Source organism: Anser anser (assembly GCF_964211835.1).
Source record: "Anser anser genome assembly, chromosome: 1".
NCBI lineage: Eukaryota > Metazoa > Chordata > Aves > Anseriformes > Anatidae > Anser > Anser anser.
The window spans coordinates 202,902,577-202,930,519 of NC_139720.1; the positions used below are offsets into that span (position 1 = coordinate 202,902,577).

The 27,943-nt window shown below is 38.9% G+C and overlaps 1 protein-coding gene across 3 annotated transcripts; it reads right to left on the reverse strand.

Annotated features, from left to right (window-relative positions):
• Nucleotides 1-95: 95 nt before the first annotated feature.
• LOC310892136 (glutamate carboxypeptidase 2-like) lies at nucleotides 96-26,236 on the reverse strand. Of its 3 annotated transcripts, none has more exons than XM_083819494.1 (19): nucleotides 26,047-26,213; nucleotides 24,982-25,090; nucleotides 22,120-22,306; nucleotides 21,230-21,331; nucleotides 18,101-18,226; nucleotides 16,702-16,888; nucleotides 15,781-15,874; nucleotides 14,437-14,535; nucleotides 13,221-13,306; nucleotides 12,048-12,167; nucleotides 10,622-10,704; nucleotides 10,320-10,383; nucleotides 9,710-9,777; nucleotides 7,639-7,730; nucleotides 6,761-6,851; nucleotides 5,675-5,939; nucleotides 4,389-4,470; nucleotides 1,738-1,830; nucleotides 96-732 (listed from the first exon to the last, which is right to left on the reverse strand). In XM_083819494.1, the coding sequence occupies exons 2-19, from the start codon at nucleotides 25,020-25,022 to the stop codon at nucleotides 543-545; spliced, it is 2,070 nt and encodes a 689-aa protein (XP_083675620.1). In that variant the 5' UTR covers nucleotides 25,023-25,090; nucleotides 26,047-26,213; the 3' UTR covers nucleotides 96-542. The 3 variants fall into 3 exon arrangements, with proteins under 3 accessions (XP_083675620.1, XP_083675619.1, XP_083675618.1); XM_083819493.1 differs by having other exon boundaries at nucleotides 26,016-26,200; XM_083819492.1 differs by lacking the exons at nucleotides 6,761-6,851; nucleotides 7,639-7,730 and having other exon boundaries at nucleotides 26,016-26,236.
• Nucleotides 26,237-27,943: the final 1,707 nt, after the last annotated feature.

Below are 27,943 nucleotides of genomic sequence, written 5' to 3' on the forward strand. Positions count from 1 at the left end.
CCAAATTTCTTAAGATCATGATATATTCCTCACGCAGCATGTGACAGTTTTCCCATCTTCATATGTGAATCTTCACATAAAAGGAGAGCTGAAAAGGTTATCTTGTATATGTTATGCAATTCCAAGGTAAAAAATAAAAAGTCGACAACAAAGATAGAAACTGATAAAAACATGAAATGTCTTTTGTTTTCCTAATGCACTATGAGGATTACTATAGAAATTAATCAAGCAGGCAAAACTCACAGCTCTGAAAATAAAGCCAGTGGTTTGCAATTCTTGAAATATGAAACACAGAAAAATAGTGATTTTTTTTAAATGTAGACTCTCACTTCAGAAGTTATCTAAAGCCCGAGCTCTCAGAATGGATTACTTTACCTTAACACTGCTAAATGCGTTGCACTTGGTTATATTATTTGCAAAGAACAAGACTATTTGGGTTTTGTGTTCTTTCTAATAATCCTCTTAGTGTTTTAGAAGTTCTTGTTTTGAGGCGTCTGCAAGCTGTTATCTGTAGTCTTCGCTGATGATTACATTGTTGATATTTAAGCTACTTCCTTCAGTGTTCCTGCTGCTGCCTGTACAGTGAAGGCAGCAATGGAAATTTGCCTCTTAACTTCTTCCCAGGCTTCACGTTGATTGGGTTTGTTTTTAATGTCAAACATGGCATCATAGATCCCTGGGAATGATTCTCCTGCGTACTTGTTATGGCTGCTTGGAGCGAAGATAACATGTCTGTAGGGAAGTTGAGGGGAAAAAAAAAGCAAAACACAATAATATACTGTATTAGGAAAATAAAATATTATTTTCTATACAAATCTAAAATTTTTGACACTGAAGGGGTAAATAAATAGTATCATTGCAGCAATAGTGCCTATAGTCTGTTAAGCAAGAAAATAAAATGAGCTACATTATTCCATGTGAATGCAAGAACTCTGTAGCTAAGACTTGAGATAGAGTTGACTAAAGCATTCTTCTTTCCTTTTTTTTGGATGAAAGGGAAAGATTTAAAAAAAATAATAAGCAAGCCAGCACCTTTTCTCACAGATGTACACAGTCTTTGACAGATACAGGCACGCTTTAAGGCTTTTGACTGTTCTCAACAGATTTTTAACCAGAAGTCATGAGAGATTTAAGGACTGTAGATCTTACATTCTCTTTCTACACTTAATTTTTAGTGGAACTTTTTAGTGGAAAGATGACTGATCTGAATACAGAGTGGTTGGAATGACCAAAAAGCTAGGCTTGACTCAACTATTCTGCCTCTCAAACAAGATTTATTTCTTGAACTGGAAGAGAGAACTAGTGAATTCACTTCACGGCTGTTGGAGTACTGCCCTCTAGAGCGTATTTTCTAGCATGGCTGTTCTGCTATGGCAGGTCAAATTTTAGATGTTTCAAGTATACCCTATTTCACTTTGAATCCCAACTTCCTTTACCAGTGAAATGACTTGAGCTGAGACAACAGACGAACTTTTTGATCTGTTTAGAAGCCCACTGAAATCAATGGAAATGGGTTTACTGACCAGAATAGGCTTAAAATAGGACTCCTACTCTGTACAGAGTATCTCACTGAAGTTTTCCCTAACGTTGTTTTTGCTTTTCAATCTTATTTGTCCTATTTAATCTAATTTTACTACGTTGAATAAAACCATTACGATTCCATCTAGAGACCTATAAATCATAAAGGAATTCTCATACAGTTCTTCAGCCATAATGTAAAAAATAAGTCTTTCTTACCTATAAAATGGCCTTCCAGGTAATCCAAGTGGATCAATGAAAGCCCTTTCTAGAAACATGAGCTGATCATTTAATGATCTGACAGCAAGTAGGCTAAAAGCAAAACAAGACAAGAACACGTTAGCTACAGAGTGTTTGGCCCACTTTCCTTCTGTGCCATAATGGATACAGCTGTGGATTTATGAAGGACAGTACATCTACAATGCTGAATTTCAAGTGTAGCCCACAGCAGACAGAGCATGACAGCTAACCTGCACAAGAGAATTATGCTGCTCTATACTGTGAGACAGCCTGGCTTATAACATGAAAGTCTCTTAAAGCTTTTCTTAAAGGCCAAGAAATACGGTAAAAGAAGAAAGCCTTTCAGGTATTTTCTCTCATGCTGCACTTTATTCCTGGACTTCCTTTTCATTAGGATGCTTGGACAAACCATTCTCTTCTTTTGTACAAAACCTCATTTTCTACAAAGCCAGCGAGCAGCAAATTACTTCAAATAAATCACATTTATTTCTATATGTAAAACTACAACATCTGAGAAACAGGAAACTTGTGATGTTAGAATCATCTTTTGAGTCATCCAAGAACTGTGTTTGTCTGATAGCAGATTGTAAATTCCCTTCAGCAGAGACCATCTGTTTCTGTGTGCTTTGAATAGCTCTGGGCATACTACTGATGCTTAATACAAGAACTGTGAAGAATATACTGACTATATGTGGGTTTGTCAGTTTACATCTAAAGTAACTTACTGTAGGCTTGCATAAGAAACAGTGTGGCTAGCAGGGCTAGGGAAGTGATTGTCCCCCTGTACTCGGCTCTGGTGAGGCCGCATCTCGAGTACTGTGTTCACTTTTGGGCCCCTCACTACAAGAAGGACATGGAGGTGCTCGAGCGAGTCCAGAGAAGGGCAACGAAGCTGGTGAGGGGTCTGGAGAACAAGTCTTACGAGGAGCGGCTGAGGGAGCTGGGGTTGTTCAGCCTGGAGGAGGCTCAGGGGCGACCTTATCGCTCTCTACAGTTACCTTAAAGGAGGCTGTAGCGAGGTGGGGGTTGGTCTATTCTCCCACGTGCCTGGTGACAGGACGAGGGGGAATGGGCTAAAGTTGCGCCAGGGGAGGTTTAGGTTGGATATTAGGAAGAACTTCTTTACTGAAAAGGGTTGTTAGGCATTGGAATGGGCTGCCCAGGGAAGTGGTAGAGTCACCATCCCTGGAGGTCTTTAAAAGACGTTTAGATGTAGAGCTTAGTGATATGGTTTAGTGGAGGACTTGTTAGTATTAGGTCAGAGGTTGGACTAGATGATCTTGGAGGTCTCTTCCAACCTAGATGATTCTGTGAAAAGCACTCACCAAGAAAAAGTGGTAAAATTGATATCACTGTAAGTCTGGAGTAATTCTACTACTGTGAATGAAATTGTTTCAAGTTTACATGGGTGTAAATGGAAAGTGAATCAGGTTAGCTGAATTAATGCTTATCTTTAGGCCCTCCATCAATGAAATTATTTTGAAGTGAACTTTATCAACTGCTAACGTGCTGTAGAATTCTGCAGGACATGTTATTTTCCACACTGGATCACAAAGGTTAACAGTATTTTGAAGCTTCTACTATGTTTATTGATACACTTTTGTGATTCAGAAAAACAAATTGAAATTTACATGATAAATAAGTATGTAAGCTGTGATAACTGACAGAAGTTACAAAATCACAATAAAACAGAAAAGATCTGACAGTAGAGACAGAAGTTATGATTTGTAAATGGAGCATAAAACAGAAAACTAATTGTGTTCTAACTTAAAAGACAATTTTTCTGCTCATCCAAATTAGTGTTTTTCTAGTAACATGATGAAGTGTAAATGCTCTAGAAATATAAAGCTCACATAAATATCATATGTACCATATGCCGTAAATGTAATATTTTGCATATGAGATAATTGTTAATTTACTTATCTCAAAAGTTGCTGCCATTAAAAGGATGGCTTTTATTCTCATTTAGTCGTCCATAAGGGCAAGCATACAGCTAAATTAGATTCTTCCCAATAAATGCAACATACACATATGTATATACCGAAGGAAGCATAGTTTCTAATTCTGGGCATGGCCTACAAAGAATGAATTAATGCAAGTGCAAATTATGGAATAGATGATATACAGAATTTTTGGAAAACTTGTCAAAAAGCTTGCCATGACTACATGCATGGTACAGATGTTTGTTTTTTTTTTTTCATTAAGTAGTATCAGTAACTTGAAAACTAGAGTGCTGGCAAACGAAGACTACAAGTCATCATTAGTTATTTAATGATAATCCAGTGACACAGTCCTAGGATGTGTCTGTACTTGGAGGAAGTGACACACCTGAGCTGGCTCTGCTCATGCTAACCAATAGTCTTGTCACATCCTGGTGCTGCTCCTGAGCAGAATTAACACTCATTAGCTTGGACACTTTTCAAAGCTAAAATAGCTAGATTCCCAGGCTCTGCAGTGCCTCTGATGTTCACTAGTTCAACAGTTCTATAGTTTGTTTCCTAGAGTAACAAGATCCTTAAAGACAAGAATCCATAAGGACTTCAAGGTTATTCAGGGGACTAAATGCAAGTGAAGACAATTCCCTCTGAGCCCAGAGGACTACATAGATTCAGCTGGAAGAAAAAACTTACTTATTGATATCTACGTGCTGCAGCCTGTCATGAAAGTTAGCAGCCACTTCTGTAAAATTCTTCACAGCTGAAAACAGAGCATCTGGTGGGAGCAAAAAGGAAGCATTTAACTTTAAATTCTGAAGGAACCATTTAACAAATCAAATTCTTCAAATTAAAACTGCTTATCTTTCACTGTGATCATGATCTGATCATTCTCGCTGAACAAAAATTAAGTAACCCCATATTCCGACATTAAAAACTATGTAATTCTGTGTGAAAACTTGCCTTGGAGACAATAGAAATCAGTATTTTTGGGAACACTGTTTAATATTTGATGCTTCAAGAATGTACAGAAGTACCAAAAACTAGAGCATGGATTGCCAGAACCAGACTGTTCAGGTAGCTGTGCAGTTTTATAGAGCCCAACAACCTGTGCTTTACTGTTATGTCCTGCCACACAAAAAGGAGTTTTGAGTGAGTGTGAGGGAAGGAGGGAGGGAGAGAGAAAAAGAAAGCGAGCGTGCATAGGCACATCTACTATATGTCGTTAGCAGTCCAGTCCTAAACAGAACAGTGTATAACGTCGCCCATAAAATGAATGCTTCTCAGCCAGCAGATGCATTGTGAATCTCTCTTACCCGAAACAAAATTCCATGCGCCAGCACAAGATCCCTACCGTAGCATGGGGATGAACCACTCCTGCCTGAACAAACCCTCAAACTACTCATGATGCTTAAAGTTGCCATCATGTGCCCATAAACTCATGTAACAGAGGTTCTGACTGGATATAAGGAGAAACTTTTTCACCCTAAGCACATGCAAGCACTGTTGTCCAGGGAGGTTGTGCAGTCTCTGTCCTCAGAGGTCTTCAAAACCAGACTGGACAAAGCTCTGAGCAACCTAGTCTGATCCCAGAGCTGACCCTGCCTTGGATAGGTTGACCTAGAGACCTCCTGAGACCCCTTCTAATCACAAGTATCCTACGATCACCGTTGAATTGTTCAGCACTATAAGCCACAAAGCAGTATTTTTGTAGGGACCAAGACAAAGGTATCGTGCCAGCAACACTGATGAAACATGCACAGGTAAAAGAACACGTGATGGGAACTGTTAGCTCTACGTGGTAAAGCAATGGCACACTATTGAAAAACACAGTCACATTTCAAATTATTTTAGGGTGTGGCTCTTGTATTATTTACCATTTGTACATCACAAGGCAAATACCAAGTCCTGACCAAGGCTTATACATTAAGATAAGGCACTGCTAGCACTAACAGAGGAATGTGATTACGGACCATACATACCAAAGGATACGTTGTATGTTGCCAGTTGCTCTTCATGATTTCTTGACATATTATAGATGATATGAGCATAGTTGCTCACAGCTGACGCGTAATCTCTGCAGTCAAAAGGAAGCACAACAGAGTTGGCCAACTCAAACACCAGCCCTCCCCGTACCTGAGCTACTGTCAGATGATTCTTGAAAGTGGGATCATAAAACCTCTCCACAATTTCATAGGTCTCATAGACACTGTGGTAAACTGGATAGCTGCTATACTTTTCTACACTCTGAAACAAACAAAACCAAACAAAACCATTAATTTCTGACAGTGGTGGATACTTTAGGTTTGCTTGAAACCTTTGCTGTGGGATTCAAGGCACTGTAAAGTTAAATGTTCAGGTCACATGAATCATAGAATCATTAGGGTTGGAATCCGCTGTAGCCACTACATACAATCAAATGAGAAGAACTGTTCAGTGGTGGCTCTCCTAGACATCAACCTATGATGAGATGGTCACTCAGAGACATTAACCAGGTATAGGTCCTTAAGAAGGTAGCTAATAGCAGACACATAACTGTTAGTAGGCTGAATTAAGTTAAGGTTGCCGTTCCTCTCATTGCTTGGATCTCAACTGCCATTTCTGTTTATGTCTTTGGCTATGTCTTTTCAGAGGAAAAGATCACATTTAATAGATAGTTCCTTGAATGTTTCTCAGTTGGTCTCATTTTACAGCATGCTCCAGAGTCAAACTTATACTCTTCACAAAACATGAACCATTTTTGAATTTAAAGCTTTGTAAGCCACCCCAATTCATTCAGAAGCCATCAGAAGCCACCCATGCCTTCATCAGCCATAGGGAATTCTGAGCACATCCAGTTACTCTAAACAAAGGTCTCCTTCTCTTGTCTGATTGACACCAAGCTGACCATTCCCATTTATTAAATATTTGTGTTGTAGTAGCACAGAGTTCTAGTAATGAACACACTAATGAACACTCTGACACACTAAGCTGACTCCAAAAAGCTGACAGACTGAATGGCTCAATTACACAGTTGATATTATTCAGGCAGTTACATGGGAGATGTAATTACAAAGACACAGACTTACCCAGTTTTTACTGTAACGTGCTCTGCCTGAAGCGATGCCAAGACGTTGAAAAAAGACTTCAAAGTCATTGCCAGAACCCAATTTATTTATTCTTTTAACAAGAAAGAGGAAAACGCCTTGAGTGACAATACCCAAAATATATTTTTTAGTTTGTTTCTAAGTACTGTGATAGCTAATTTTCTCCAGTCACAGTCACTACGCAGTATTTCCCTAGCACGCTCTTTCTGTCAATAACTGTGAATTGCCTGGACTCCAGCATTGCATGTACCTCCTACCAACAACTGTATTCTCAAAGGGACAGAGTCACTGGAGAGAAATCAAACACTCAAGGGGAGAATTTAACTCACTGTCTTTAATCATTGAGAAGACAGACCCAATGAACTCCTGTTAAACTTCCACTCCCCCAGGCTCTAAGCTCAGAGAAAACAGAACAGTACCAGCACAACCCCATACATGAGATTCAGTAAAGGAACCCTGATAATTTTGAAGTAGAGTGTTTTAAGAACCTGCCTGGTATATTCCTCAGCCAAACTCAGAGGCCTTCCAGGAGACTGGAAACAAGTGCAAGGGTAGGTCTGCATTACCATCTTGTACTTCTGCCACTGGCTTGTGCACACCACCCTTATTTGTCTAAATCTCTATAAACTAAATCAACATTTTACTTTTCATACACAAAGACTCTTGTTCATGCTACAACAGCAAGTTCACGAAAATGTTGTAGAACACTGTACGAGCTGCAATCAACAAAATTCTGAAATCTATACCGGCTGAAAATACTCTTTCTTACAAGTGCCCAGTTTTTCAAGTGTATATATTTTTTAAAAACCCACAATTTACAATAAGTTCCAGCAAAGTTTTGATTTTCTTTTGTAACTGACCTGGGAACCTCTTTATATTCTCTTGACGGATTTTTTTTATACCAGCTCTCATAGAGAGATTTTCCTTCAAACCCCTCATCAGGACTTGGTATCTAGAAAATATGCATGGCAAAAGAAGACGAAGGGTACAATTTTAAATGTTACCAATCAGCAAAACTACAACCTGCCATAACTTGGCTATGGCCTAAGGAAATGAATAAGTAACACTCTTAAGTCCCTCAATCCTTCTGCATTTTCACTTTAACCTTTTATATGAATAGCATTTTTCAAAGGAATAAAAATAGGCAACTTTTTAGATGGAAAAAAAAAAAAAACAGAAGAAAAGCAAAACATTTCAAATCAGTATTTACACTCTGGTATTTCTTTATGAGATTTTCAGTCATATAATCTAAATATTCAACATAAAAATCATTAAAAAAACTTCCTGTTTCAGTTTGGCAGGAAATTTCAAACAATTCTGTCTTGGGTTAACTCAAAATTGCTTCATCCTTGTTTTAGCTCACAAAAATTATTTCCATGGATGCAGTAGTGACCTTAGAAGGACAAAGTGTACAGTAGAAGTTGCTTCTATCATCATAGGTGCAACAGAGTTATACAAGTCATCATCATTATCAAGATCATTCCTATTGCTATTTTCAGAGTACTTCACAGATTATTGAGCAAAATAAACACTGTGTATTTATTTTATCTTTTTTTATTGATTGGCAGTTAAGGTTTTATTGTCTTTATTAAGAATTGTCAATAACTATATTTAATTTTTTATGTGTTTCTAAGAATTTCTCAAAAATAACAGTCAAAATAAAGCATGTTTGGCTATCTGGCCACAGAGCTGATTGTTTACAGAACAGCGTTAATGCTTTTTGCTACAGATTCATTTTGGATGGGGTTACACAGGACCTCCTTCCTGATTAGCATTCCCTTCAAACATCAGCTACCCAGCAAGTGTAGTAACACGCATTCATCAGCCTTTGTTGCTGTTTCCCAGCTCTGGGAAGGTTATTCAACCATGTTTACTGGTATTTAGGTCAACATTTTAATGATAGCTCTTGGTGTCCAAACTGAGACTCTAATGACCTGATTTTCTGACAGTTCTGAACAACCGCATTTAGCACAAGTTACCATGGGAACTGCAGGTGATCAGCTTTTCTGCAGTTCTAGACAGAAATATCTGTAAATGGGCATCTAATTTTAACAGTTAAATTTTATTTGTTCTCTTGCAATTGCCAGAAAATTATTATACTGAGTTACTACCCTTCCCTTACTTTTATTGCAGACTAATGTCAGCTCCCAAGAGACAACAAAGTATTGACCTTGGAAAAGACAGATGGGTGAAGCAGACACAGCAGATGACGACAGATACAGTAAATTCACAGAATACACATAGCAGTTAAATGTGTATTACATGTATATATATAAAATACACAGAAGATGAAATAAATGCTCATGCTTTGATGCAGCTGAACAGAAAAGAAACAAATAAAAAGCCCTTAGTATCAGCCTCTAAGACCCACTCTCAAAGCAAGGAACATCTTACATATAAGACGGAGATGCTATTTCCCGAGAAAGGTCCCCACCTTTTAATTTTATGTGCCACATAAATACGTGTGAGAGCATCATGGGCAGAGCCAATGAGTACCTAACAGGATCCATGGAAGATGAGCACATTGACCCAACCTGTCACATCATGTTACAAACAACACTTTAGCAACCCTAATGTCTTACCCTGCCTAAAGGGAGACAGACAGACTCTTCCACTACCACGGGCACCTGAGCTGTTGAACTGGGCAGCCACATTTGTGCTTGTCCTTGTTCCCTGGCTCATGGAATTTCTTTATTTCTCTGTTCTCAGAAGGAGAACTTTCACAGGAAGAGATAAAAAATCAGGAATAGCCAATAATTTAAAGGTATACATTTGAAATCCCTTTGCCACTCCTGGGAAAAAAGCTGTTGCCTTAAAGAGGGTGACTGCAGTTAGAAAAGAAAGCAACACCTGACATCATATTTTATGCACAGAGCCCCAGCCAGTGAGTGAGTACTGAACATTCTGGCTAAAAAATTCAAACAATATTACCTCTTTGGTCACACTGTACACTAGTTTGTACATCAGTGGCGTGCAATCCACTCTTAGTGTGTAGTTTCCTGAAAAATAGGAAAAATTATTTGTATGAAGAAGCAAGTTCAACTCAGCTGAAGCTTTGTGCCATTATTTGTTGATAAGAAAGGGACTAGAGAGTTACATGTGCTACAAGGAACAAGCTGATTCTCCTTGCATAAGGGTTCTCCTCCTGTGATCTAGTTAATGCATTTGTATTAATTAGGACGAATTACAGCCCACCTTTTGAAGCAACTCTCAGAGCTTTTCCTATGTCCCTATGTTGATTACATACATTATGAGAGCGGATGCAGACTCAAGAGTTGCTATAAAACTGCTGACAGAGGCACAACACTTGTCCCTCCCCATGATTTCCCAAATAGTTCAGCTGCTGTAAACATCTTCCCTGAAGCAACAGGAATACCTGAAGGATACTTTATGATTCTGGGACAGTTTCTTTCCTTATCTCCTCCTGGACTAAGGCAACAACATTATCATGTTGGAGCTTTCATAGATCTCCAAGTTAAACTGCCTCCTGGTCACCTGTATATACCACCACTACTAGAAAACACAAATCGAAACAATATACCTTCAATAGAGGAATCTGCATTGATATAAGCTACTCCGCGTGCTTGCAATAGTTTGGCATTTTCCTATGAGGAAAAGAGAAAGAAGATGTTGATGAACTTTTTCTCCCAGAACGATTTTCCCACCCCCAGAACTAACAGCTGTTTCTGGGAAAGACATCATATAACCTACTGCAATGAGCCCTGGTAGTTCCTAAGTGCAACAAAGAGAGAGAGCAAGGGAAAGAGGGAGTGCTTCTTTCTGGCACAGATTTCTCAAAGATCTGCCACTGTGAAAATTTCTCTTTTAACACTGTCAGTTTACCTCAGCCCATTCTGTCGATCCTAACAAGCCAAATTCCTCTGCATCCCAGCTTGCAAATATCACTGTTCTCCTTGGCCTCCATCCTGCAATAAAAGACCATGAAAAGTGTGTTACAGAAATAAAGACAGCTTGTGTCACTTGGGGGTGTGTGCGTGTCATCTTTTATCCTGATTTGTGGAAAAAGAGGTGTGTTTAAGGAACTTTAAAAGCTTCCTTACTAATCTAATAATGCCTTGATAGTTTTTTTTAGCAATCTATTGCTTCAATATGATGATAAAAATGTATGCTTGCTCTTCTCTCAACAAAAATTTCTAAAATCTAACTCTGAACAAGAAAAAATAATGTGCATATGCATAAATGCTTGAAAGAAAGCTTTTCTTTTTGCTCAATTCAACTTAGTGCACATTTTAAAATGTCTACTTTTTCAGAAAAGTGTGTTTAGCAAATTTTCATATCTATTACTGAATTTCTTTGACCTGTTTCCCAAATACCAGATTTCAATACCTACCGAATTCCTTGTAACTTTCAAAGCAAAGACCTTTCTCTTGAAGTTCTGCATTTAAACCCAGGCCAAATGGCACAGGCTCTATTGCCTTGCCTCTGTGTCTCTGCCCAAAGTTTGAGGCTACTAGAACCTTTCAGTCTTTGCTACCTTTCAAATTTTTTTTTTTTGATTTATTTTCAACTTGCATTCTAAGGAGAGTTTCCCTTGATTCCCCTGACATACAATAACTTCAAGGGAATGGGAAGAAAACTGAATGCTAATAGGTTTTAAGCGCAGTGGGTAGGCAAAGAAAGTTCCTATAGCACAGTATTTGAGTTGTGTCAAAGCTTATTTCCATGGGATGTCAGGGAGGGTAACAGCATTTGCTCTGACAACAGCAGAAATTTGGCACAGCTCACATTCTTTTCCTATTGTAATGTAACTGTGTTTGAGGTATTTTTAACCATTACCTCCTATACTATGCTTGCACAGCTCATTCTTTGCATTGCACAGACTTTATTCGTCCTTGAGTCTTTCTCCAAACTAGAGTCAAGCGATCAGAAGACTCCCAATGCTGCCCTGCTGAAGAGTTGTTGGTAAGACCACCATGGTACCAGTTTTGTAGGACCACTGAAACTTCCGGTATGATCAGCACCAAATACACAGCAATCAGTTGTATCTGAACGTCTCACTTATTTTATCCTCACATCTTCCACTTTGTGTTTTGTTTTCTTTCAGATGTATTTTCTCTTGAGTAGAAATAATTCAGAAATACTGATGGGTTGTAACTGGAACTAGTTAACAGCTGCAGAGCAGTGTGCTTATCTGAGAGATCAGAGAGATACACGTTTACTTTTAAGCACATGCTGCAATCCCAGCCATATCAATGGGCACTGTTGACAGCGGTGGTTTTAGTGTGCTTTAGTATTTCATTACAATTACCTTCCTTTTTCAGTTTTCCAAAGCTCCTCACAATCTCATGAACCACAGCTGCTCCACTCTGAGGATCAATACCACCAAACACCCACGAGTCACGGTGGCCTCCCAGGATAACATATCTGTCTAGAGAAACAGGGAAGTCTACTTAGAAAAAAAAATCCATAGTGCTGTTAGTTGGAAGTAATTTTTAGTTTTCCATGTAAATGTGTAAGCATCAGGTAACAAAGCTTACTAGTTTATCATACATTTAATGGAAAGGCAAAAGACATTTTAAATCTCCAAAGACATTTTTCTGCATTTTCAGCAAGTGTTAAAAAAATTGTCAAGCACAGTAATTCAATCCCATATACGTAAAATCTCCTAAATTCTACTATTCTACTTCTACTATTAGAAATACTGTGCCTTTCCTCTGAAGACAGAACCGTTTTTTCACATTTTACAATACTGTGTTTCGTGGTGAAGTTGACCAACTAATCATTTTTGTACAGCATGACAAGTCACAACATTAAAGTGTGTATTTCTCTGGGTATATATATCACCAATCACAAAAAGGAATGCCTACAATCAGGATGGAAATGTGATTAATATGATCCAAGTCAGACTAGAGCTACGTGATACCACAATATGGTTAACAATTTTGTTTCAGGCAACAGAGAAGTGCTGCAGTTACAGATGAAATGCTGTTATCATTCTAGGGATGTCTATATATCTGTTTTTTTTTATAGTGTAAAGATCTCACTGGCTACAGGAGACTGTAAGACAGGCAATAAATTAATAGTGGTGGAAATGATGTGTTCAGATGGAATGCAAAATCTTTCAGGACTTGTACTATTATACCCCATTTCCATTTGTTTTTGAACTCATATGATTGATAATACTGTTTCTCCATTAGTAGGGAAAAATACCCACTTAAGAGTATTCTTTCAGTTGCAAAATTACCTGCCTGAAGCAAAATATTTCTGTCTAGGGTATGACTTCCCCTTGAAAAACCAGCATGTATGGTGAAAGTGCTGACATACTCCGAGACATAGGAAATCTGCTGCAGTAAATATTTCAACACAAAGGATCACACAGTCCAGTATTTCAGAGAAAATTATCTTCCTCATTTCCCCTAACTCTGAAGTGTGGGTAGAAGTCATTGCACACTCACATTACACTGAAGACAAACGATTTTACCTGGTTCCACTGTGCCTCTGATGGTACCAATCACATTGTAAATCCTTGTTACTTTGTTGTTGCTATGAATGTGCATTTTCACCTTTCTAGTGCATTAGGAAGAAAATCCAAACAGAATATCCACCAGATTAGATATTAAAACATCAACACCTTCAAAAACTGTACAATATAAAGTGTAATGAAAAGATTTCGGCTAAATTTACCCACTGTTAAACCAAAGTAAATCTGAAAATATTTCAGTGTAAATTTTTTTTTTTCAGATTTATACTTGTGCTATTGAGAACAAACAGCATTTGGCTCTTGAAATGTGTGATGTCAGTAGGATTTATATGGATAACGATTTCAAGAGGTCCAAATTTTTTTTTTCTTTTTTTTCTTTTTTTTTTTTTGGCTAGGAGCTAGTTCTTAAATTTGATAGAGTGAAAGAAAAATGAAAACCATCTAATATTAAAAAGGTAAATAGTTGAATCAAATCTCGAGGTTAGTATAAATCAGAACCAACTCCAACACGGTCAATGTGATCATACTGATGTGACACCTCAGACACCACAAAAATCAGACAGCCTGAGCTGTGTCAGAGACTTTGTTTATCCACTACACAGTTGAAGGTGCAACAACTCATCCTCAAGGGTTGCCTTTTTTAAATTTTTTTTTTTCAGGAAGAATTTTTCACATGGTTTGACTAAGACAGAGAGAAAAGGTCAAATGTTTCATATTGAAGTCAACAAAACAGTGCAGCCGATAGTGAAATACCTGGACTTAGTCCTAAACTGTAATTACTAAATCAGTTTAAATACAAATCTAAAGCAATAAAAATGACACTGCACTTAAAGCATTTCTTTCTGGAAAACTTAGCATGTAGTTTATAACGTTTTAGATACGGCAATTGGTAAAATCAAAAGCTGGACCCGCATGAATTTAAAAGACACAAATTCAGTTCTCTGAAAAGTAACCACTCTAATTAAATAGTTTGTTTGAAAAGCTAGATGTTTTCCAAGTGAACCTGGCTCAAGATTAGCTTGAAACTAAAGCAATTCGGTCATATCCACCCAATTAGATGAAAATCTGCTGCAGCTTCGCACTGACAGCATTTCATCCCAGAAAATGGTCAGAATCAAAGGAATGATGCAAATAACCCCAACTATTCTACTTTTCATCAAATTCTCTACCTATATTTCTCTGATCTCAAACAAGTTCCTTATGAAACAAAACTGACCTTGTAGAATAATTTGATGTGAAACCAGGACCAACGTTGTAAGACACATTCAAATTGCCTTTCCAGCTACTATGTGGTGGTGCAGATCCTCCCATATTCCTATTATGAAAAAAAAAAAAAGTATTACCATTATTAGTTATAGTCATCTTACAAGAACACCAAAGACAAATGAGGAACCAGGAACCACATTTTGCTAATTTTGTTAAGTCCCATACAAATGTAGACCACAGTGATGGGTCGCAGTCTTAAACATTTTGTACTATAAGCTTTCACAGGGATTAATCTGTATTTTTAGCTACATTAATGTTAGTAAATAACATAGAGGAATTCTCCGGCACACTGAGGTCAGCTTGGAACAGTCTACAGCTGTCCTGGAAAGCAGTCTTTGCTTGCAAGGGTTTTGCAAGCAAACTGCCTCTTGAAAATGGCCCATTTCTACTGTCTTGAACTGCATTTACAGTTTATTCAGGAGTGAGTTATTTGGGCCATTCTAACAGTTTAACAGGACAGGCAGCTGTCTTTCAGTGCCTGCCTCTAGACATTTTTTAGTATGTTAGCATAGACAGAGTTGATGTGATTTAAGATGTCTAAAATTGAAGAAATATAACGAGTTCAAGTCATCTTTTCGTGTTCCAAGGTGAATATACAAGGACGATGCTGCACCTGCTAACTCAATTGCATCTTAGTTTTTTCAATTTATTTGGTTTGGTAAGATAATTATGAATTTTAATACCATCCTCTGGAAAGCTGGTAGCCTGTCTTCATGTCACTTGCATACTTAGTATATAAAGTAGTGAAACATATATGTCTGCTAAATCTCCTGTGACACTTCCTTTTTTCCAGTATCGTTATATTGGTTTGCTAGCATCATTTCATATTTATGCAACATAATACAAAAGATGAAAGAAAGCTTGATAGAACTGACAACAGAGTGCAGATAATGTTCCATAAAAGATGCATGGTAAGAATTTACCTGGATAAATCAATGATTTTATTTTTGGTCTTTTTCACAAAGCAGGTACCATGGCAGCTCCACAAATCCTTGCCTTTACTCAAACTGAGAGTTATATTATAACTTCAGTATGCTTGATTGCTAATTGTTATAACTGCAGTTCATACTTGATGTGTTACAAAGGACCCTTTCTAAATCCCTTTGCACGTATCTGATATGCAGTAATAGGTAACAGAATGTCCACTTCCTACACAGAACCTAAGTACAAACATACTGTTTCAACAACTATAGTAGAAGCGAAGTGAAAAAGTCTTTTCCCTTTCTTTTCAAATACTCTTAACACTTTCACTAAACAGTCTGTTTAAAATTCCTCATGTCTACTAAATACTTACCGCAGTAATGACTCAGCATCATGATAGCCAATGGGATGAACTGGAATTTTTGGGAGACCTACACCACTGGCTTTGTCTAATCGGTAGGTATATTCTGAAAGCAGAAGACAGGTATTTCCATGTTTACAACTTCCAGAAGGTATCTGTACAATTTACAGCATAAGAGTCAGGGATAATCATTTCAATTCGCTAGAAGTTGGGCTGACATTTCCTCAGTGACTTCCTTCTTCATGCTTCATCAACACATTTTCAGAGACACAATAAAAAAAAAATCTCCCACAGCATCTACAATTATGCATTCAGAACTGCCTGGAAATTTTAAAATAATTTCTTAGTTAGTGTTTTTTTTTTTTTTTCACTGAAATGGTTTTGGATAGAAGTGTTTCTCTCCATTGAAGGAACTTCAGAAAAAGCCAGAGAGAAACTACAAGAACAAAAAGGGACCCCATATCCTGATGCTTGGAACACTGAGCTGGGAACTTAAGCATTTGCCAGAGAGATGTAGACATAATTTTATATACTAGGCTACTAGTATTCTGTTTTGCTGATTTTTGTGAACAAAATGAGATCCAGGTTTTGTTTGGACACAGCTAAAATACAAATGATGTTTTTTTTTCTACAAACCAGGATATTAATTTTCACAATGTGTACAACCATTGACATTTAGAAGCCATTTCTCTAGCAGGTATGGAAAAGAATGGAGTTTCCTCATACTCCCTACAGCACTGTACTCCCCTCCCTATACCCTACAGCATTCACAGGAACCCTTATTGAGGGGGCAGACAGGGATTCATCTGTAAGATCACCAACTCTAGCTTTTTTCTTTGCAACTGTACAGAAAACAGATGAATTTCTAGTGCCACAATAACTTCCAGCACCAGTTTAGAAAGTACTCGATGGTCCAGGGCACAGATATCTCACCTTTTGCAGGATAGCCTGGTGTCAGAGGATCCCCAGCTCCATTCAGGTTTAACACATTTCCACGCTGGGCTCCGCCGCCTGGAAGGTTCCAGCCGTTTGGATAGGGATCTACTCCTGAGGCACAGTAGTCAGCAGGGTCTGAGTACAGAATAACTCCCTTGGCACCTGCCAATTCAGCATTCCTCACCTGCAAAGCACATCTCTGGTTCCTATCCAGACCTTTACAGTTTGACACAAATGTTCAAGGGGCAAAAGAAAGTATTAAAAATTACAGTGATTATAGCTCAAGGCCTTTTACACAGCTTGGGCTAAGTAAAGGTCCCATAATTGTCTCGTATCATAAAATTTCCTGAAAATGCATATATAGATATGTATTATTATTGTATATATATAGATATCAGGTATCAACTCTTTTGTGTCAATGAGGGCATTTCACTTCCAAACCAAAGAACAACTGCCCCTCCCTCTAGATACTAGTAACTCTGATGTGTTTGTATTTCATTTTAATAAATGATTCATAGACAGTGATACCTTCTTTAGTCTCTTCCATGCAGATAGCATCTTGAAGAGTGGTAACCTTTAAAAATTTAGCGAAATTATTACCTGATCCAGAATAAGAGTCAAGTGTCACTTTTCACTGGTGAAAATGGCATATATGTAAAGCAGTGAGTTATCCACTTAAAGCTCGCAGAAGATCAGTCAAGAGTGTTCATTAAGATTTGGCATTCCACTGAAGAGATTCAGTGTTTGACACTGAAGTAATCAAGAAATTCAAAATATAGCCCTGCCCAAGTTATGGTCAAATTATTTTTCATACAAGAGCCAAATACGCTTACAAGAGACTGTCTCTTTACAACCCTTTTGAGGAAATAACTTGTGTGTAACTGAAGTACGCACATGGTTATGTTCTTTCCTGTCAGGCCACGGAAATCTGCAGAAAATTGTAATTTAAAAATGTTCACGTGATAGGGACATGGAATTAATAAATACAGAATTTAAAATAACCTCCATGTAGATCTGCCTCTGCCTAGTGTACAGAAACCATTATCAACAACCACAGCACAGATATCTTAAAGTATATCTGAACTAACAGGAAAGAACAGTTTAGTTCACAGAGTGTATTACCCAAGCTTATTAGCTACATTTTGGAAAAAAATATAGTATGCAGATAAATACTAAAATATTTAACATTTTCCAACTTAATTACATTTATCCTTTAGATGTATTATATACACATCAAATAAGTATTTTGTATTTCCTAATGAAGAATCAACTTTGAATGCACCTCTATGGAAAACTCAGTTGCACTAAAGGCTCCAGAAGACCTTAGTAACGAGTTCCAGTCTCTTGAAATCAACCAAACGACAGCGAAAGTAACATTCTTACATAGAGTCATTACCTTATTTCCTCTGAAGATCTTCCCATATCTGGCAATAACAATCTTTCCTGTACAGTTAATTCCCATTTCACGTTCTAGCTTAAAGAAGTCTTCTGTGCGGCCATAATTCACGTAGACCAAGTCACCCTGATAGAAAGGGGCAGAATTTGAAACAAGAATGTCAGTGAACGTATCAGGAAGGTGTGATCTAGGAAGAGAATAAGCTGGGAACAATGGGCTCCAGGACAGGCTCTTGTATGAATTCTTCTTTGATCCTAAGACAATTAGATAGGTAAGTGACTCCTAATAGACTCATACCATCAAAAGCTGTGTGATCTCAGCCTCTATGGAGAATATAAGACGTGACTGAATCAGAAACTGAGATTAAATGCTCAGAGTATAGCCCTTACTTCTCTTCATAGTCTGTTTAAGCTGTAAGCAGTCTTGGACAGCCGGAGGTATTTTGGATCCAGACATCGCAGTAAATAGTAATTGCATCCTATGCACTAGAATCACACACCAACTATTGTATAACATGTTTGAAACACAGTCACGAATACTTTATTTATGTGTAACGTATTTATTTTGATTGTCAATCACCTGGAACTTCTACTGTATTGTTTAATCTCTGTCAATTTCTGAAACTACATTCAAAGGTACTTATTTGGAGATTCTGTCATTCTTTGATACATTGCACAGTAGATCAGGCTTCCCTAAGGAAATTCATTTAACATTTCTGAAAATTCTTCATCTTTAACTTTCATTAAAAGGACTAAGAACTACACCAATGGTATCAATGTCTCAACGGAGCACTGCAACAATTTAATTTCCTAGTAATGTGATAAAATCCCTCAAGTTTGTAGAGCCTCCCCTTACAAAATATTACAAAATACAAGCTATGAGTATGTAGTGTGGACTCATAAAATGCCTTGTCTGGTCTCTTTCAGCTTAGTTAGAGGTCTCAAGCACACATCTTATCTGTGACCATCATTACCTAGATGGGGGTACTTTTGCAGTCACTTAAAAAGGAAGGAAGGAACAGAAACTAATACTGCTGTTTAAGAATGCGACTTCACCACTTTGTATGTTTTTTGCTAAAAAAATCTGTTAAAAGACACTTCTGCTCAAAGTTTTTTTTTTTTTTTCCTCTGTTTATTGGGATCTAATAGAAATACACCACACAGCACAAAAATGCATTATGACAATTTGTATCTGAGCCCAGGATATATTCTATCTACCATTTACTGAGAACCAGAAATGAGTAGCAGCTATTGCTACATCTCTGCAGGGTCTCACTCTAACTGGCAAGTAGCTACTATCCTACTGTGGCAGTATTTAACCTTCAAAACACAGTCACTACCACTTATTTTTAAAGAGCAACTGCAGGAAACTGTAACGGTGCCCAATGGTATTTCCACAACTCCCTGATTAGAGCACTCACTCAGAAAATACGAGAGCTGAGCTCCTGGTCTCTCAGTATGAAGAACTTTGATCCATTTCTCCCACTTTCCAGGAAAGTGTCCTACTCATAAGACTGCCGTTACCCTGGCACGCAGGTACTGTACAGCCTTCTCCCTTCATTGAATTTGGACCTTTATGCAGGAATTGTTTGCAAAATTTGTGAGCACAAAGAAAACCTAAGACTGATGAATGCACTTGGCAAGTTCCAAATCTCTCTCTCCACAGCTTAGATCTGTTTAATAGAACGGCTTTTGACATAAAGTACAGAAACAGATCTGGGAAAACTCAGAAGAGCCCAAACCCCATGGAGCATTCCCACTGCTGAGCTATGTACACGCTCCCTCCTATGCTATTTGCAGTATAGATGCAGACTAGTGCTCACCAAAGAACATTATTGCTAACTGCACTAGCTAGGTACCTGGAGCTTTTGTCAAAGTACTATGCATTAAGGGAAACATAAGCAATGTATTTTGAAAAGATAATCTGTCTTTTAGGTATTGTTTCTTTCAGAAGCAACGTTCTCACATTTAATTAAAATAAAATCATTTTCCAAAGAAGGAAGCTGCAGCTTTTTGAACTTGTTTTTACTATTTCTCACATCAATTACCGTAGCTCTCAAGAAACCAAACAAAGCAGTAAAGTTATTCTGTCTTTTTTGGGGGAATATTATGTTAAGATACAAAGTCAGAATCCATGAATTTGACCTTATATTACATTCCAAAATTCCCACAGCAATTCTTGAAACGCTCAAAGCTCTCATATCCTAAGGGAGAGTCTATCCGTCTGGTTCTCCAGCTTCCTTTGAGTATCTGAGGCAAATGAATCCAGGATATCTTTTGTCTTCTGGACTTGCACAGCTTATTAACAAACTTCAGAAAGTATAAGAATTTAATACTGGGTTGTATGATGACTAAAGGCATCGTTATAAGGTTTCAAAGTCACATCCAACTTTATAGCAGAGCTTGGACCAGATGACCTCCAGAGGGCCCTGCCAACCTACATTATCCTATGTACAGGCAGGAAAGATACTGCAAACAAAAAATAATTTATATTCTTATAAATTACTAATTGAATCCACTAATGTTCATAGGATAGAAAAATCCTGTTACACAGGCCAGCTATATAAAAGAAAGCTCGTCAGCTGGTACCATCTGTACAAGATAGAAAGGATTAGTGTTAAGCTCAGATCACAGTGACACCTATTTCCACCAGCTAGAAGTGCTAGCAAAGGCCATTTTCACACTCACCATAAACTTGCACAGTTATACCTGTGTGTGAGCCTTTGGAAAGCAGAATTTTGAAAATCATTTTTTTTCACCTGGCTACATAAATATAAGAGTCCTATTTGTTCACCAAAATGGAAAACAATGGTGTGTATTCACAGAATAATCAGGAAAAGCTTAAAGCAGCTGTCAACTTTAAAGATTTCTTTTCACATTTTTTCAGAACAAGGCAGAACAGTCCAATTTTAACTCCAACTAGAGAAAAAAAAAATCACAGACATCAAAGCTAGCTCATCTTTCCCAAGGGTGATATGTCAGGTTCTGAACAAATAAAGCCTAAGATCCAGGAATTTCAGATTACTCTACTCCATTCAATGGTACTCTACACTATGCTACAGTATTCCATCTTTGTCTATTTCCATTTCCTATTTCTGTTATCTCTGTTTCTTTTACTATTTTATTTTACCTCAAGCACTCCTTGGGCTGAAAATGCACTGTAGGGTGGCACCACATCACTAACAGCCTCATACCCTGGAGGGGGAGGCTCTGATAATGATGTGTTGAAAATCTATTGGGAAAGAAGAAACAAAAATGTAAAACAGTCAACATGAAAAAGAAGTACTGTCTACATAGGCACATTTCACAGACATTTACAACTTAAAGGACACTAGTTTTATAACTCAGAATGAGGTGTGACCAAAACTTTAACAAGCACTGGGCATCACTTTCCATATGCAGGTTCAACGTGTGATCTCACAAATCCCATCTCCACTCTTTGCAGATAATCTCCTTTAAATGAACACAGGTTACTCTAAAGTGGTCTCATATAGCACATAACAGACGGTTAGATCATAACAAAAAAATTCATGCATTCTGCTCATCCCCAGAGCTTCTATGAACACTAGAGCTGCTCTGTAATGAACTGATTTTATTTCTGTCAGTCTCAAGGCATAAACTCTATAATCTTCAAGAAACTGAATCTAGCACAATCATCAATACTGTATAATGAATCAATACAAATAACGATGCTGACCATGGTCGATTTCCTCTTTCTTAATAAAAGAACAATTTTAAAACAATTGAATTACATAAAGTAATTCTAATAAATAATTCTCCTTTCATCCATGTATGTCCGTATGCTGCATGAAGTAGGATAATTATTAGTATTCTTAGCATACAGCTGAAGAAATAAAGATACAAATTTAGGGAAAAAAAATAAACAGTAACCACTGATTTCCGTGAGCTTTTGATCAGGTGCAACACCATGAACAGAACAGAAGATGGCTTTCCCTCCCAGTCTTCCCAGGTATATGAAGGTGTTTTTTCCCTGGTTGCAAGAACAGATGTTTTCTGTACCTCATTTCCATACTCATCAATTACTGAGATGTAGTTGGGCTTAGTTTCATCAGGGTAAGAGAGCAAGACATCGTAATGAACCAACTGAACAGAATCCAAACCAAACGCCTTCCACTCAGCTTGGACTTGCTCTGCCAGATGCAGATTCTCCTTTGTTCCTGCGAGGTGAGGAAGCTGTGTAAAATTGCTAGAGAAAAAGAAGCAATTGGTCAGAATCAGGCGTTGCAGAACGTAATCAAAACCCTTTTTAGCCTAGCTGGAAAGAAACCCCCAGATAAGACCATACCGAAACTAAATTAAGACCCAGACTCTTCTGAATTTATGTATCTATTTATCTTACACATAACTTGAGGCAAAGGGTTTCAGTTTGTCACAGGTGTTTACATCTTGCTACCAGTGTGGTTTAGCAAGAACGGCATAATGACATCAGCTGTGGGGTCTTGTCCTTGGTTTATTCCTTGTCTTCTGGGCAACCCTGGGCCAAACACTTCTGTGCAGAAGGAAACTGACCTTCCTTGTGAAGCGATAAAAGAATCAAGTATAATTACCTCCAGGTATTCAATTTAGAAATGTGCGTAATTACTCTGATCCCTGCGTTTAATTAGATGGATATTCTCCTTGGATTCCACTATTTTAATTAATTTTGGCATAAATACTGATTTATCTAAAAGTTCACTCTGAGCATGTCTTGTTGGCAAATAAGAGTTCACAGTGGCTTACAAACAAGGAACAGGAAAACTCAGCACCTTGTGACTTCAGAGACATCCAGATTCAGTAACAGTGAAAGATACCATGAGTGGTGAGCAACCCACTGCATGAAAAAAGAAAATTTGCTCAGACCACTGAGCAGGCCCAGTGGTGAACTGAGCTGAAGAATCTCCCAGCTGAATGAGGTTTGTCATCGTGTTCTCATCCTGTCATATGACCATGCCACCAACATGACACAGACGCACGTGTCACACCAGCTGCTGTTGATGAAGGAAACAGGTTCTTGGATAAGAAAGAGGTATAAGGTTGGGAAAAATTTTCCTTCTTGCGTTCCAGTGAGCATTACTAAAACCAGCAAATAAAGCACTTACTTCAAAAGAACTATACACTTCTGCTTTTTGTACCAAATGCTGCCATGTTCTTCTGATAATGTCAACAGCTCGTATCAACACTATGCTAGAGAAGTCCCTGGTACTGTGAAGGCACCATTTTCTGGATAACATACTGAACCAACACCACGGTTATTTTTAAAGAGCCAATGGCTGTTTTCTTTAAGATTTAGAATATTTAAGTCTCAGGTTTTTATTACAATTTGAGTTATGCAATAACATTCTCCTGTATTATATTCCCATTTAACTGAATATTGTGTTTTTCTTCATTTCCTGTTCTAAGCTGTTGACTGCCTGCACGGGTAGTTCTGAGTAGTGACAAAGATCTGCTGTGTTTCGCCACAGAACTGGCTGCATGTCAGCAAATGCAATACAATGTTTACTGTTAGCATAGAGACAGGGAGCTTTGAGGGCAGAAAGTTCCTTTTACAGAGTTCTTTAGCAACAGTTGACATTGTAGGAGCCAAAACACAGGTTGACAACTGAAAAAAAATCTTAAGTATTTGGTTTTCAATGTTTATATAGCCCAGTACGTGTCTATTATGTAGTAAAGTGAATGTACTTTCCAGCTAACTTATTTACAAAAGTTCGTGGCAAGTGCACTTAAAATGAAATGTGTGGGGTTGCCACAATCTATAAACTGAAAATGTTTTTTTCTAGTAATTTGGTTTTGCAGCAAGAAAGAACTTCCTGCTATTTAATCAGGCTGGTTGTATCACCCAGTTGTGTTGTCTACACCTAAAACCATTCATTTTAACAAATACTGCAGTCTTCTAATAGACAATCTGTTTACAAGATCCCTAAATAAACAAATAATAGTGCACCAAGTTCCTTGTAAAGCTTCCTAACTACATAAATTAAGAAATTAATTACAGTAATTAAACTACAGCATATTTTTAAAAGATCTGTATTGCCATCTTTCATTATTTGAATTTTCAGGAACAATTGAACAGCTTTAAGATGTAATAAAAGAAATAGAGCAGTGCTAAAATCACCTAATTTAATTACTAGAAGATAGATGAGATTAATAAATTATTGGGGAAACATAGTCTTAAAAAGACCCTACAGCTTAAAAGGTGTTTGTTTTATTATCAACAGCTTAATGTACTTAGATGACTAACCTGTATCTACTATGGTTCTTCTAGCTATTCACCGTGCAGAGGGTGAAAGCTTGGAAACCTATCTTGCTTCATGAAAGTGAATACATGGTCAGAATGATGATTGATAATTAAATTAACATATATATTTGGTCGGAAAGTCAGAAGGGAGAATAACAATAAGGTATGAAGTTCTAATCTGTAGGAAGAACTGCAAACTCAAATACTAGTATGATTTTCTTCTATGTTGATGTGGCCCGCTATCTTCCATTGAATCTCTCCCAACTTAAGTTTAGTCATACAGCCTAATTCAAAATAAACATTTTTTCCATAAAAAACAATGTAAGGTAAACATTACTTTAGGCTGAAACAGGCCACACATAAGAGAAGGGGTCAACCTCTACATCACTGTACAAGCATTCACCAAAGGCTGAACAAGAACTTGGCCATTTTTAATTACTTTAAGTATTGAGATTACTGACAACAACTCAAGTGTTCTCAACACAGATAAGACTGGAAGGAGCCGAGATGGACTGCACTCAGCTCACTGGAAAACATGATTAAACCTACGGCCAAAAAACCTGTACACCATGCTCTGTCCGGTGATATCTGTGAGCTGGTTCCTGCTTGTTTTTTTCTTTTTACCAATAAGCCTACACATTGCTTACAAAAGAAACTGCTTGATGTTTTCAGCCTTCATTTCAGCCATAAATGCCGCCTTCACCTCCCCATGAGGACTCGAAGATGTCTTCTCTTCTACAGGTTTTGCAAACCAGCCTACACAACACAGCAAAATACAACAGTAAAAACACCAGAACAACATCCTCATGACACACATAATTTTTCTTCAGTATCACCACAAGTATTTTGCTGCATATTTTACAGCTGTTTTTTATCATAGCACAGTCAAGCAGCCACAACCTGGTAATGTCAGTGGCAGTCCCACACCACAGCGAGACAACGTATTACCTAGGCACATATTGAGGGGAATAAAATACTGTATTATATCTATTTATCACAGTCATTTTACTGTAGATGCTGAGGAGTCCTATCTATCTTCCTTGAGCACCAGAACATCACGCTGTCAGTCACCTCAGAAAGGCAGCAGCTTTACAAAAACACACAGAAACAGAGACCCTTTGTGAGGAACAGATGTCCTGTAACTATTTTTTTCATTCTCTGGCTCTTTTTCTGGAATCGTTCCCTTACTGTAGCGGCGTTATCAGAGTAAGTGATGAGAGAAACACCTGTCTAGGAAGTTTTTGACATCTGTTTTTAAGCTGGGGGCTGTACGTGTTCAGTGCAAACGCAGCAGCCATTACACAGGTGGCACATCGGGGACACGGCGGGGAGCAGAGCAGGCAACAGGCTGGCACCACTCAGTCAGGACCTTTCCACCAACCCCAAGCACACTACAAAAGCCATTTCTCTTGCCTAACTACCGTATTTAAAATTAAATTATACAAGAACTAGCCAAAAAGGCACTCTGGACGGAAGACAGCCGCGCCTGCTGGGCAGATGGCGGCTCGGCCGGCTACGGATTCACCACGGGCACGGATCCCCCGGCTTCTGGAAGCCCTCCCAAACCTTCCCCCCCATCCGGCCGCTCCTCAGCCCGGCACCGAGCCCTCTCCCCCGGCTGGAAGCTCCGGGGGCGGCCGGGAGAGCCTCCCGACCCGCGGCGGGTGAGTCCGCACTGTACCGATGAGGAACCCGAGGAGGAAGAGCCCCACCGCTGCTCCCAGGGTGGCAGCCCAGAAGCGGCCGCTGGCTGCCCTGGGACCGGGGGGCTCCGAGAGGGTGCCCAGGGCCGTCCACATCGCTCCGGAGCCGCTCCCCGCCTCGCCCCGCAGCGGCCGCCCCGCCGGCCGAAGTCCCGCCGCTGGCCCGCCCCGCGGCGCCTTGGGGCGGGCGGGCCCCGGCCGCCTCAGGCGGGTCCCCGGTGCAAATGTCTGACTCGGTGGCTCACACAGGGCCTTGGGTCACCCGTGAGGGGCTTTTACCCCGGGATCGGGACCTCAGCCTGCCCAGAGCCTTTCCCGAGGTCTGGCTGTCCGTCTGGACGTGGCCAGTTCTCCCCTGCCTTCCCCCTCTATCCGATATCCTTGATATCCTGCCACCCCACGTTTCAAATGCCATCAGGAGGTGAAGCAATGATTTCCACACTAGGTTCACCGTGTCTGTTTCACACAGAGCTGTGCTATCCTCCACAGGATATGTGGCATAATGGAGGCCAAACAAGGGGGGAAAAAAATAAAAGCTGTACTTTAAGACATTTATTTTATCAAAGAGTGTACCCTAATACTCTCTGAAAGGCTCTCTTCAGAGACATAGATGCACCTGTGGATTTATTTACCAGGAGGAGGACTGACTGACTGATGTCTCAGAGCTCTGTATTTCCATTTTACTGAGGTTCAACACCTAAGAGAGTGTGTGTGTAACCTGGGACTGCCAGCTCCTGGCTTGAGGACTGGCCTCAGGCTTCCTACATGCTTACATTTCCTGGAGTCTTTTTGCACCTCTTAAAATCTCTACCGCATGGTTTTGGAAAAATCCATTCAGTTTGTTCATCATGTTTGAGAGGAGTCCATAACCTTTAGGTCCATGAGCAGAGAGGAATTTGTCATGTAGGGATGACCTCCCTGGCTCTTTACAGATTTTCGTGCTCAGAACCCTTGCCCCGCTGCCAGCTGAGGTGGCAATGCATGCTTAAGACACATTTCCAACAATAAAACTCAAAAGTTAAGTCCACATCTATATGTAGTATGGTCAGCCTGTTTTCAACACCCGATTAATTGACAAGTCTACTCCTATTGCACCACACGTCTTGCCGATGTAGACAAAACCTAAACCTAGGATGAATTCCACGCATTGGACTTTGACTGACCTCACCTGCAGAGCTCATTACACTAGAAAATCTTAGTACAAGACCACTAGATGAGCCCTGCAGAAGTGTTGGTGCCCTGCGGAAATGTTGGTGCCTCCTTCTTAGCAAAGTGAGCTACACCAGTGACATAGCAGTAGCATGACCTGAAATTTTGTAAGATACAAAAAACAAACAAACAAAAAACACTCAAAATATCTGACCAAAGACAGATATTAAAACAACAACAACAGCAGCAGCATTTTTGATATTAGTCCTGTCTTGTGCTGTATACCATCCTACACAGTCTGGCCCCATTGTGTGATAGCCCTTCTTATAATGATCCAGCTAATAGTCTGAGCAAAGTGCTCTGCCACACTGTCACGTCAAACCCAGATGCCTGCCAGGTTACCTTCAGCATGCAGGTTGTTGCAGATACCAGTATGGAATATCTTAGCTCTCCCCTATAACTTGAGACGTTATATAACTTATATAAGTTATATATATATAACTTACGTATAACTTATAACGTGAGATTGAAAATGACCACAGTGGAAGTTTGTATCCCTGTGCAGCAGCATAGCTCACCGTTCTGTACCTGGAGCAGCATAATGTGCCCGTGTTCACTATTCTGCCTCTACTCATTAATGTAAGCTGAAATCAATGCTGTGTTTAAGTGATGTGGGCTAAAGAACGGACACATCTTCTGGTGTTCCTAAAAAGGCTTATATGGCTGGGGCGCTTTTTGGCCTGGGAACCTGGAATCC